The sequence below is a fragment of the Primulina eburnea genome, chromosome 2, assembly GCF_022965805.1.
Source record: "Primulina eburnea isolate SZY01 chromosome 2, ASM2296580v1, whole genome shotgun sequence".
In the NCBI taxonomy this organism is placed as follows: Eukaryota; Viridiplantae; Streptophyta; class Magnoliopsida; order Lamiales; family Gesneriaceae; genus Primulina; species Primulina eburnea.
The window spans coordinates 6,528,703-6,541,690 of NC_133102.1; the positions used below are offsets into that span (position 1 = coordinate 6,528,703).

The following is a 12,988-nucleotide window of genomic DNA, read 5'->3' on the forward strand; positions in this document are numbered from 1 at the left end:
GGGTTGGTGTCGACTTGTTGGGCACCCGAAATTTCGGATACCCAAATCCGAAAACCCGACTCGCGCCCACCCCTAGGCAGAGGAGAGGCCCACCGTCGTTAATCATCATTAACAGTTAAGCTGATGAAATTGTATCTGCAAATACTTAATTAGAAAAAAATAACGATATAATTAATATCTAATGTAATTAATTGATAAATTGTGTGAAAAAATGATAATTTGTAGATTTATGAGCATAGGAGAAAATAGTTTGGGCATAAATAATCGGTTAATTTTTTTTAAAAAATAGTTATATTTATTTTTTATTCATATAGTTTTAATTCATTAAAATTATTCACACAATATCTAACAAAAAAAAATTAAAGTTTAACCGAAACTATAAAAATTTATGTCATATTCAATGCCTTCTTTTGTCAGAACTAATGAATTTTCATTGTTCTAATCTCATATAATTTTAATTTTAACTAGCAAATCCGGCATTCGATACACACTAGGTATCATCACCTCAATGCTTGAGGTGTTTGCCCAGGTTCGCAGCTACTCTAAAACAATCAGCATAGACTAGTAACTATCTTTTAGTATTATTGATATGAGAGATAGATAAAAATGTTACAAGAACCCCATAGTTAAATGTCACACCTTGACAAATATACTTAATAGATTTCATCTTCAAATTTGTGAAGGTAATGAATGACTTAAGGATTGATCTTTGTGCTTATAGTTACAGCAACGCCACAAATAACTAAACATTCAATCCCAACACCACAATTTTATAAAAGAAAATTTCATAATTATATTTCTTAACTATTTGCAAATACTTAGTATATCAATACAAAATTTTGAGTTATAATATCATTATTAATTTTAAAAATATATAATGACATTATATCAAGATCAATTTAAATTTTTGAAAAAAAAATAATAATTTATGTTATAACAATAATTTTATATAAAATTGAAATCAACAATTTAATATATTCAAAGGTGGAATTCATATTTTATTCCCAAAAACTGATATTTAAAATTCGGGAAAAGAGATAGTTGAAGAATTCCTAGTGGATTGAATACAATAGACTATAATAGTCTTACATAAAAACTAAGGTTGCGTTTGGTCGTTAGTCCTGCCATTTCTTAATGGAATCTTGGTCCCGTCATTTTGCTTTTTATTGTTCTTTACTCTTTTTATAGCTATATATTTTTATGACATTGTCAAATTAATGTTGACACTATAAAATTACTCACATGTTTTGCACCATGCCAATACTTCATGGAAGGAAGAGTAAAAAGAAATCAAAAGAAATTTAAAGGATGAAAATAAAATAAACTGATAAGATAGTTTTACAGTTTTACCACCATCTAATTATATATTAATAAAGCCGAGGATTTGAGTTTTATAATCTATATCATCTCTTTCAAGGATTCTAATGTCATACTTAATTTTCATTTTTTATAAAATTTACGTTTGGCAATAACTATATAATAACTAAAAATTGGCCCTAAAAGTATCATCGCTGGCAAGACATAATATCATTGGATATGATAAAAAAAAAAAATGATCACCACCACATTTGATCTGACGAATATCTCTATTTTTGCATCTGACAAATCATGATAACGAGTACACCATTCTATTAGAATTCGTGCATGATAGCTACTCACCCATAGCATATCAACAATTAAATCGTATGCCTAATGGTACCGCCGGTCCAACTAATTTTTCCAAAAGACTTCATCCTAATCGAACAAAAAATAATCGTTGCTGTGATTTTCATCTCCATATCGATTACAAAAATCCCAGTGCCATGTTGCATGTGCATTCTTTGTTTAAGACTCATAGACATGCCGACGAGCTTTATTGGTATACAAATTAAATAAATAAAGTAATGCATTACCAGAATTACTTGGCGATTGAAAACTATCTTGGAAATAAAAAAGCATGCTTACCAATTCTTCATTTAGAATTTTCAAAGCTTCATAGTTAATTCTTGAACTTCGCCTCCGAAGAAAAGAATTCTGTCATACTCGTAACATAATAAAAACTGGCAAAAAACACAATCCACAATCCACCGCAATATAAGTAAAAATATATAAGCATCATGATATTTAATACCACTAATTCCATGAATATATTATAAGATTGCAACTTTTTTATCATGAATTACAGAGCAATCATAGAATGGAGCTCCAAACTATGAAAAATATCATCGTGAAGCATAAACTAACTGTTGACTTCACTTTCTCCATGGTTTTAGCTAGCAGCTTTCTTGAGTGGGGCACCTTTCTTTCTTTCAGCTGCCTTATCCTGTTTCTTTGGGAGAAATTTATCAGATGTCTAAATTGGCAATGAAAAAGAATAGAGGCAGAGAAGAAGGAATGAGAAATTACATTTACATATTTTCCATTGATAGCTTCCCATAACATCCTTTTATAAAGCATCTCCTCCTTGGTGTTGAGATATCTACTAACCTAAACAGCATTAAATGTAAGGACCAGTCAGTTGCTGACAGTATTCCAGAAATTTAGGCACCAATAGAACTTGAATTTAATGATTATTGGAAAGAGACTTTAAAAAGGCTTAGATATAAAAGAAGAATTTATCAAAGAGACAAAATGCACTTGAACATGAGCAATTGTAAAAATGGATGCATACATTTAACTAAAGTGGTAGAACGTAAGCAAAATTGATGGGTATGAATTAATGAAGCATATACCTCAGCATCATCAATATCAGAAAGGCTGTCTGACGCATGGTTATTGGTTCGACTTCTCCTCTGCTTGAACCTTTTTACTAACCCAGAAATGTCTTTATTGATTTCAGGATGTCCAGTTGAAGCACCTGGAAGATTTAACTTGGAATGTAAGTGAATAAGTTCTCAAGTCAGAAACTATATTTCTAACAAAAATCTTTTGCACAACAACTAACATGAGCACATCATTGCTGAAAAAGCAGCTACATTTACCATTAGGTTCCCTCACATGAAACAGCATCAACAACTTCTCCACATGAAGGTTTACTTCTTCCTACCTAAATTTTTTTATTCAAACAAAGTTAAGATAAACAAGCATTTTCTAACATTTTTGCATTACACTGGAAGAAATAGAGCAACAATTTTTCATACATGCAAGGGAATAATACTTAAGGACATATCAGCTTTGGCCACAAATCTCATCTTCTAATTATCTCTTTTATGTTCCTTAAGGACATGTAAGATAGCTCAAGCTAGCATACCTAGATAGCCATGACTATTTAAAGAGAGAAGGAAATCATTATATGAAATAGCAGGTCTAGATACCGAAATTCATACATACAGTTTGACAACCAAAAAAGAGTTAATTTGAGAGCTCTGAGCGCACAACAAAAGAAGTTACTTCTGAGAATGCTTATTTCTACAATCTCGTAATAATGCATTATTCTAACAAACAACTACTGACATTCTCACGAACTTATTAAGAATAGAAGCAATTGACTGCAGAAACTCTTTTACAGTGAGTTACTGAATAAAGTATTGTTATACCTTCTTGCTTCAAACATATAATAGTACAAAATTATCAGCAACGCAACTCAAGAAATAATAAACAAGTGAAGAGAATGTTAGAAAGAAGGAAAAGAAAAAAGAGGAGCTCAGCCTTATCAACCGGGCCCACAAGTTTCTTCATTTTGTTTGTTGCGGTAGAGGGCTGAGAACAATACACGTATATTTTTGGTGACCGGCCACCGTACTAAAACAGGCTCATTTCAAATTATTCATGCTTTCATATATATATATAGATAAATGGATTAAATTTGAATTTAAAATATATTTATACATTTAGTAAATTTTATGTGAAACGTGATTATATTAAATTATTTTTTTTAAAAAAAGTTAGTGCTTGAGTTTCTGTTATTGTTTCTATTTTGTATTTAGGGATGTAAATTTCGATATGATATTGGAGATCAAAGGCAATTGATATAGTATCCATTTAGTAAAATATAGATAATTTATATAGCATATTTATTTTAGTAATATAAAAGTATATATTGACATGAAAGTGAATATAGAACATATTTCTAATCTAAAATTAAATAAAATTATTTAAATAAATCAATGTAGATTCAACAAAAATAATTTAAAATTTAATATATATTTTGATCAATTAAACATAATTGACCACAAGTACTCGGATGAGTTCAATCAATTAATTTTTAAATAAAATTACATTTATAATGCGAGATATAAATTGATTTATTTATATATAATAAGATTAGATAAGATGGTTAATGTTGTGTGGAAAATATAATAAAAGTGAATAAAATAAATAAATAATGCAATAAAAAGTATTTAAATGTCATTACTCAATTAGATTTAATTATTTAAAAACACTGCAATTACATATTTGTTCGTTCAATATTTTTATACCAATTACCCAGTGGTGTCATCTGCTTCACGCACCTCCGTCAACTCCGCTGCCTCTCATTTTCCGGTGAGGCACTCTGAATCTTCTCCGAGGGCCAATCTTTGCACGTCCCTCGATATCTCCGTGTTTCATGGTTGGTGTGGTGCGATAACTGGAAGCTGGTTTACCCCGTCCCCGTCCTTTGAAAATTTAATTTTCTTGAAGAAAAAATACCAGAAGTCTTTATGGTAGTCGCAACAAAACCAAATTACAGTACATAATCCAAGCTAAAGAAAAAGTATGCATGCATAAAGATTCAAAAGAAAATCTCGTCCCGTGCAATTTTAGATAAATGGGAACTATCTAAAGATTTGATTCATAATCGAATCTGCATCACAAATTAAAATCCCAGACTACTTTCGTGATTACGTAAACATTAAAAAATCTGAAAATTCTAAAAGACAAAACATATAATGCAAACCTTTCAGAAAAAAAATGCAATGAAAGCGGCAACGAACATGGATCTGTAAGCCAGAAGAATAGATAGATTCATGCCGTCGTTTGTAGCCAATCTGCATCCGGTATTTACGAAGGCAAATATGATTTGCAGATCATATTTCCACAAAATCTTGTAAAAAGTATTCGAAATCCTGTTGTAAAGTATTTGAAATCCTCTTACAGAACTCCATTTCTTCTTGCGTAATCTTTGTCCAATATCTACTTTTATCAAAATTGTGGAGTACGCACAAAATCTTTGTGTTCTAACTGGGGAGAAACGAGGGTTTTTAGAGGGGAAAATAAAAGCTTGAAGAAAACCGATTGATGAGAACAAACAAGAAAGGCTCTTCCTCTCGCCTCTCTTGATGTTCAAGAAGATGAAAAGAAACGGAGATGGTCTTCCAGTATATATATATATATATATATATACACACATGCATGTGAGATATATATCTCCAATAGATGCTCTAACAAAATTTTGTTGAAATTTTTGTTTTGAGATCCACTTAATATTATATACTCAGATTTGTATATGTTGGTTTACATAAAAGTATAATTTTGTATGGGAAATAGTTCCTTGTTAATCGCTTTTCAAAATATAAAATTATTGTTATTATAGTGTTGGCTCAAATCATGTTCTTTAAATTTTAAAGAATAATTTCAAATGTAGAAAAAATACAATTTCAGTATTATAAATTGATCTATTTTGTTTCTTTATCAAGTAACTATTCAAAATTTGGTTTTAATCAAATAACTTGTTTTTTTCGTCTTTTTTTGTTAACACGAACGATTCTTCACAAATTTCGTAAATTTCACATCCCAATGTTATATATATAATTTCTGAATATTGTCGTAGAAAGTGCATTTTTGAACAAATCTGATGAGTTTTCACTTGAGTGAATGTAACGAATATCCGGCAACACTCAGGCTCTCAATAACCCTCCATTAATTGTCCGCAAAAGCTTCTGTAAGGATCGAATTTTTTACCTAATCTAGGAACTTTTATCCGCGCGAATTCAGTCCGTTTTTTGCTGATTTAGATCGATTTGTGTCTGATTGTTGGTCGGAGATGGTATGGAGGTGGTCGGCCGTGGTAAGGCGACGGCTGGTCATGGTTGTCGCCGACTGGTTTGGCCGGAGGTGGTGGTGGCGGCTGTCTTGTGAGTTGGGCTTAGGGTTTCGAATTTCGGGATTGATTTTGCTTTAATTTAAGGCTTTGTTTGGTTGTCCAAATTTTGAAATCCAGAATTTTGACCTTTATTAAATTTTGACTTCCGCAATTCTGATTGTGAAAATTAAATTCGACCATTTCAAAATTTAATTGCATGAAATAAAATTGATATGGAATTATTCATTATTTTATCGTCCTTGTTTATTTCGATAAAATATTTGTGGATGAATAATCATAAGTGCAAATATTTTATTTCTTGAATATTTGGTCTCTATGTTTTATTTGGCCCAATTAAGGTAAATTAAATTTTCTTGTGAAAATTTTAATTGATATCTTGTATCTCAAATTTGGTTAAATTTAAATTTCATGTTAATAAAGTGATTTTGAGATATGTAGATATTGTTAAAGTTCAGAATAAATTGTGTTTCAATTCATGCGAAAAATAGTCGGCCAAAGGAAGACTATTTTTTGGCCAAATTCCAAACACAATAGATGATTTTAAAGTGCATCTAGATCTATGCAGAAATTAATCGGCCCAAAAGAAGATTATTTTCTGGCCAAATTGCAGACTTAGTAAGTGACAAAAAAAATGTGTTTATATATATGCAAAAAATAATCGGCCCAAAGGAAGTTATTTTTTGGCCGTATTATAAGCACATAATTATGTGGTCTTAAAGCGTGTCAAAACTATGCAGAAATTAATCGGCCCAAAGGAAGATTATCTTCTTGCCAGATTGTAGACACGTTATATGATATTAAATTGTGTTAAATTTATGCGGAAAATGATCGGCCCAAAGGAAGGTCATTTTCTGGCCAATTTTAGCACAATATGTGGTACTAAATATGTGATAATTTTGGATTTATCCATGCATGCAATTGTCGGTCCAAAGAAAGACATATTGTTGGCCGGATTTATTATCAATATTTAATAACTATGATATTTGAGGGTACCACTTACAAATTGTTATTTTTGTTCAAAGACTAAATATCAATGTTGTGATAGGTATTTCTTTATGGGCCCACCACCATCTGCATGCTTATATTTTGTGATTTATTTAATTTAAATATATGCATGGACTATAATTTATTGTTCTATTTTGTTATAACATCTTCTATATCTGCCAATCTGAACAACATTCCAGTACTTAATGGCTCAAACTTCAAGAAATGGAAAGAGCATGTTATGATAGTGCTCGGCTGCATGGATTTAAACTATGGAAGATCGCCCCGTACTTTTGACCAGTTCATGAACTGCTGATCAAAAAGTTTATTTGGAAAAGTGGGAGTGATCAAATCGCATGAGTCTGATGATTATGAAACATTCCATTCCAGATACTATAAGGGGTGCAATTCTTGAAGAAAGTGATGCAAAAAAGTTCCTTACTCAAATAACAGATCGTTTCGCAGCAAACGAAAAGGTCGAGACAAGTACTATTCTGATTAAACTTGTCTCAATGTGGTACAATGAGAAAGGGAACATAAGGGAGTACATAATGGAAATGTCAAATCTTGTGACTCGACTAAAAGCATTCAAGTTGGAATTGTCGGAAGACATAGTCGTGCATTTAGTCTTGATCTCTCTGCCTGCGCGATTTAATCAATTCAAAATAAGTTATAACACCCAGAAGGAAAAGTGGACTTTGAATGAGCTTATTGCGCAGTGTGTTCAGGAGGAGGAGAGATTGAAACAAGATGTGATTGAAAGTGCTCACTTGACATCTAACTCTCAAGGTAATTGCATCAGTAAGAAAATGAAATGGATCAATAAGGAAGGAAACTCTGGACTTCACAGCATATGGAGCAACAGAAAAAAGATAAAGTGATCACTTGTTTTTTTTGCAAAAGGACTGATGTGCATGTGAAGAAGGATTGTCCCAAATACGTCAATTAGCGTGCAAAGAAAGGGTTGCCTAAGGAGCCGGTTGTCAATTGATGGTGAAAGATACATCTTATGGAAAATGACAATAAAACTGTTGGTGTTTTTTAAAGCTTTATTTAGGAACTGAGTTTTTTATTTCCTGGTATTTGAATTTGAAAAAAAAACGAAATTTGTTTTTAGTTTCATGTTTGGACAAATCAATTTTTTTTCTTTATCCATGTGGTATTTTCAGTTTTTCGAAATTCAAATATGTTTGGTATGAGTTCCTTGATTGATAAGCTTGATAAATTGAACATCAATATCTTAAATGACATTGACATTATGCATGCATGAAATTTTGAAATTAAATGCAAATTAATTTCATATGTTGACTTTAGTGAGAGTGAGTAAATTGGAAAGTCAACATTGAGAAGAATATATTGATGTTTATTCCACATATGTGGTGGTATAAATTTTATCATATGGTGATCTCATTCGGATTTATAGAGAACATTGTTTAGATATTGTGAACATCAATAGAATGTTGGGCATATATTTAAGAAACCCGACATTGAATTATTAATCGGGTTATGCGGTACATAAAATGAACTAATGATTTTATGCTCACACATCGGATCATCTGACATTTGGAAATAGTTGGATATTTGGACTCCGAATAAAGTTGTGGAATTTTATCACCGATAATGATCATTGGTCTAAGAAACCATTGGGGATCAATTGTGACAATAAAGCCACTCTATTATATTTAAAGGACAAGTGAAACTTGTCAAAGTCAAAAGTTAATGACATGAAGTTTCTAGTTGGAAGGAAAAAATTCAGCGTGATTGTGTGTCAATTGAGCATGTCATTGCGAACTCTGTAATTGCGGAAGCGTTTGTCATGGGCCGGCCACCCAAGATGTTTTTGGGCATGTTACACACATTGGTGTTGTCCATATAGTTAATATGCAGGTACAGTGAGAGTTTGTATTCTGTTTGAGCATTGACTCATTTGACATGATTTAAGTTTCAGTACAGACTAAGGTTTATTTGAATTACTCTGAAATAAAGTGATGACTTTTATTGCGGTTTAGCATTTGGTTGAAAGTTTGTTATTGGACTCTTTGAGTCATTAGGAGGACCAGTTGGAAATGCAGGTTTTATTCTAGGATCACATTTTTATATTTCCATGCTACACATCCATCCATACTTGATCTATGTTATTGATTATGCTAATATTGTGATCATTGATGGGTCTAGTGATTTTAAATGTAGCGATGACTGCTTTGGTTCAATATTGGTATAATTAATAGACCAGATTGTTAAGGAATATTTTGGTTTAGATAGCAAGAGCTCGATCCAGTTTTTGCATGTACAATATCCGGATAACTTATGTGGCCCAAGTGGGAGATTGTTGGACATCACATTGAAAATGCAAAAATGTAATGAAGGGACATCTATTTTTGAGTGAGTCTCATGTGAGACCGTCTCACGGATCTTAATCTGTGATACGGGTCAACCCTATCCATATTCACAATAAAAAGTAATACGTTTTCATAAATGATCCAAATAAGAGATTCGTCTCACAAATACGACCCGTGAGACCGTCTCATACAAGTTTTTGTCTCTATTTTTTTGTTCTCGGATATATATATTTTTGGACACTGTATAAAAAAATACAACATATCTGTGTTATTTTAGCAAGCTTTCTCCTTGGAATTTATCAAATCAATTTGAGGTTTCTAAATCCGTAAATAAGACAGCAGATTTTCACTAAACCGGCCCCGAGCGGTGGTCTTTTTCAGTTTTATTTTTTTAAGTTAAATGTTAAAATTAACCAATTTTTTCAGTTTGGATGATTTTAAAATCCATCTAAATTATGACCGACGAAAAACTGCTCCAATTCATGAGGTTGGTTTTTTCTTGTTTGATTCAATTTATGTTCATCTATCGGTGACAAAATTTAGAAGACAATAACTTAAAATTGCAGGGAAGAAGACATGAAGGTTGGTGCAAATATTTCTCTACCATACCATCCATCTACTATGCTATTTAGATGGCCACAGATACATACATGCCACTACAGAATTGTTTTGCACATTGTGAGCTGATCTTCATGATTATGATGTGAATCGTTTGCCGCGGTAAAGAAGTTGGTAGTGAATTAGCTGCGCAGCATGGACTCAAGACTCGAATATAAAACTAAAATTTCTTAGTTTGCCGCTGGAGTTGTCCCTGTTTCATTCCTTGAAGTTGAAACCGAGGGGGCTGAATGTTCACCATGTCGTGGAATTAATAGATTTCGCCACTCGTCAATATACACAGCTTTCTCAGGATCCAGAGAAGGCCGTTCAAATTGCTGGAGAAATTCAACAATATCTTCTGTTTGGCCAAGAAGGAGAAGTGCTTTGTGCATGCTCTTCTCCCTTTTCTCAATGGCATTGCGGTGATACTTGGCTGTTATAGCACGTGGTAAATTGGTGAGGCATGCTGCCAGTACATCTGCGATCATGGAGGATAATTGCTCGAACAATTCCTCATCTGGTTGCTCATTTTCTTCTTCAAAGGAAAGCAAAATAGTATGGCTGATTCTGTACATTGAATGAGCAGCTACGACCGCAACTGGCCAGTTAAGAGAATTTTCCAAGTCGAATTCATTCACTTGTGCGTTGAACACACTCAAAATCCTTTCAGCTTTGTTGGAGAGCTCGTTTAGGATCTCCTTGTTGTTTTTGTATTCGCAGGATTTCCTCTGTAGATTCATGTCTTGCCACTTTCTGTATAGTATGACTCCTACCCAAGTAACATCTGCAGCATTTCTGATATTCACAAATTCATTTGTTTTCAGGGTTTTCTCTACAAGTTTTGCGAGGGCCATACCTTCTCTCACACTTCTCAATAGCTGATCAGTTTTGTGGTTTTCAATGTGGGGAAGTCCAATGGCGATGCTTGTCAGAGTCACCACAGCTAGAGTCCAGCAACTGGGTGGTTCTTGAGAATGTAGATTTTGAAATTGGTCGAATTTTCCTACTCCCCTAAAGTTGACACTTTTTTTTAGGAGTTCTTTCAGGTTCTTAGGTTTCTTCCTTGTACCGGTTTGAATAATCTTATCTGCTCGGTTGCAGATGCGCTTCAGGGTTACTTCTGACAGCTTTTCCTTACGGTCAAGTAGAATAACAAAACGCTGGATATCCTGCTCTGCGCCGTGACCCGATTCTGATTCCATGTGATCATTTGAAGAAGTAGCATGGGATGGATGCCGAGTCTTGATTTTTTTGTGTGTTTTAAGCACCATAAAAGTATACACAGAAGTTCTACAGAAATAAAAACAATTATTTTGCTGGATAGAGCGATAAAAAACTGAACACCAATACAGAAATCCAGAATCCCAACTTTTGCAGCAAGTAGACATTTTCCACACCAGTAGTGTCGGATATGTAAAGATGACAAGCTACCTCTCCAGTCCACCAGCCTCTGGATCCAAAAGGCTTCGATCTCCAATTTCTTAATGAAGCTTCTGTCTGTATTCTTTGAGCACTTCGTGTGGAGAAAAAAGAACCATTTCACCGCAGCAGACAATGTGCCAACACACATTCCAGACAACTGGAAAATATATATCAATCGTACGGAGTCTCCATATGAAATTGTAGAGTCCCGGTAGTTTCCTCTTATGGCTTTCAAGGAAAAATCCCAAAAAGTCATTTCCACCAATATTATGGCAGCCGGAAAACATATTGCACTTGAAGCAATGGACACTACAGAATGCGCCGCCACGAACTGGGGACTGCCAGTTTCTACCATCACCCAGTATTTCTTCACACGCCCTCTGTGTTCATCATGCGTCTCTCCAGCCCTCACTGATATCTCTCCCCTCAGAGCTACTTTATGCATTTCCTGGTACTTTGACTCGACAAACCGTTTTGTGGTCGGAACCATGATAGCTGAAAAAACTAATGCAAGAAACGAAACAAGCAAGAAAATCGTGGCAGCTAGCAAAACAGTTCTTGATTGGCGATTCTCATAACTCTCCAGCGCTATAAGTTGCATCCACACATTAGCATTGATGGTGATCACTAAAATCCCTAAACCGATGACATTTGTTAGAATCTCTTTATCATTCATGGACCCCAAAGATGGCATAAAGTGCACTACAATGATTTGAAGTGCCTGCTGACAACCCTGCTGACATTTTCAGCATAACTCGAAAAGGACCTGTCAGCAACATCTGGGGGTACAGATTCAGACTTCTTTGATTTAAAGAAAAAAAACCCAAGTCTTAATGGCTTTTGCATTGAAAAATCGATGAGCATATGAGTAGTTTATATCAATCGAATTGAGATTGTTTGAGATTGTTCTGGATGTTATTTTAAATTTAAAATATATATTAGAGCAGGAGGTTAGCTCCGGTTAGTACTTGCGTTCTCTTCGAGCTCAAAATGGGTTATTGTTTGAACTCGAGTTGAGTTCTTTGAAAGTTTGTCGACATTCAAAATAAAGAACCATGGATTTCAACGAATACAAACTAAAGTTACGAAAAAAATAGCGAAAATATCATTTTATATTACTTGACGTCGTCATTAAGAATTTCCCTCGGCGTATTTTCATCCCAGAGTATCAACTTCTCAAACTAAATGTATCAATCGGTAAATTTCTAAGGGAATGTCAATAAACATGTAAAGCGGATGGTGGCCGAGTATAAGACAAATATCGCCATTGGAGAACACAGCATATACCGCCTGCATCCTTCATCACACTCCCTGAGTCACCAAAATCTCTAGCTTTGTTCTACTTGCCCATGATTTTTCGTCGTTTATCTATGCTCTGGTGAATGATATTCAAGTCTAAGGCAACCATAGCATATGAAGGGTTTCGAACCACTCCATCAAGAAATCCTACAGCTCATTTACTTATCTTTGTTGCCTGTCATCGAATGAAGCAGCAGTGACAATGAGTATTAATCACAGGCTCCACAAGAATCATACACACACATATGTAAAAATTAATCATGATAATTAGGAAAATACCATCATCTCGATTCACAGATGTGCTTGATGTGCCTTCATGGTCACTGTTATAGATTGAACACGG

At 33.7% G+C, this 12,988-nt stretch overlaps 2 protein-coding genes and 1 long non-coding RNA gene across 3 annotated transcripts; 1 reads left to right on the forward strand and 2 right to left on the reverse strand.

The window, feature by feature from the left end:
- The first annotated feature begins 7,341 nt into the window (after nt 1–7,341).
- Nucleotides 7,342–7,866, forward strand: LOC140824038 (uncharacterized). Its single transcript, XM_073185640.1, has one exon. It carries the CDS (start codon nt 7,342–7,344, stop codon nt 7,864–7,866), a length of 525 nt encoding a protein of 174 aa, XP_073041741.1.
- A 2,246-nt stretch (nt 7,867–10,112) lies between these two features.
- LOC140824039 (uncharacterized) lies at nt 10,113–12,022 on the reverse strand. The gene is made up of 2 exons (XM_073185642.1): nt 11,262–12,022; nt 10,113–11,214 (listed from the first exon to the last, which is right to left on the reverse strand). Exons 1-2 carry the CDS (start codon nt 12,020–12,022, stop codon nt 10,113–10,115), a joined length of 1,863 nt encoding a protein of 620 aa, XP_073041743.1.
- A 418-nt stretch (nt 12,023–12,440) lies between these two features.
- Nucleotides 12,441–12,968, reverse strand: LOC140822813 (uncharacterized). Its single transcript, XR_012116033.1, has 2 exons — nt 12,925–12,968; nt 12,441–12,820 (listed from the first exon to the last, which is right to left on the reverse strand). It is a non-coding gene; the product is annotated as an uncharacterized lncRNA (long non-coding RNA).
- Nucleotides 12,969–12,988: the final 20 nt, after the last annotated feature.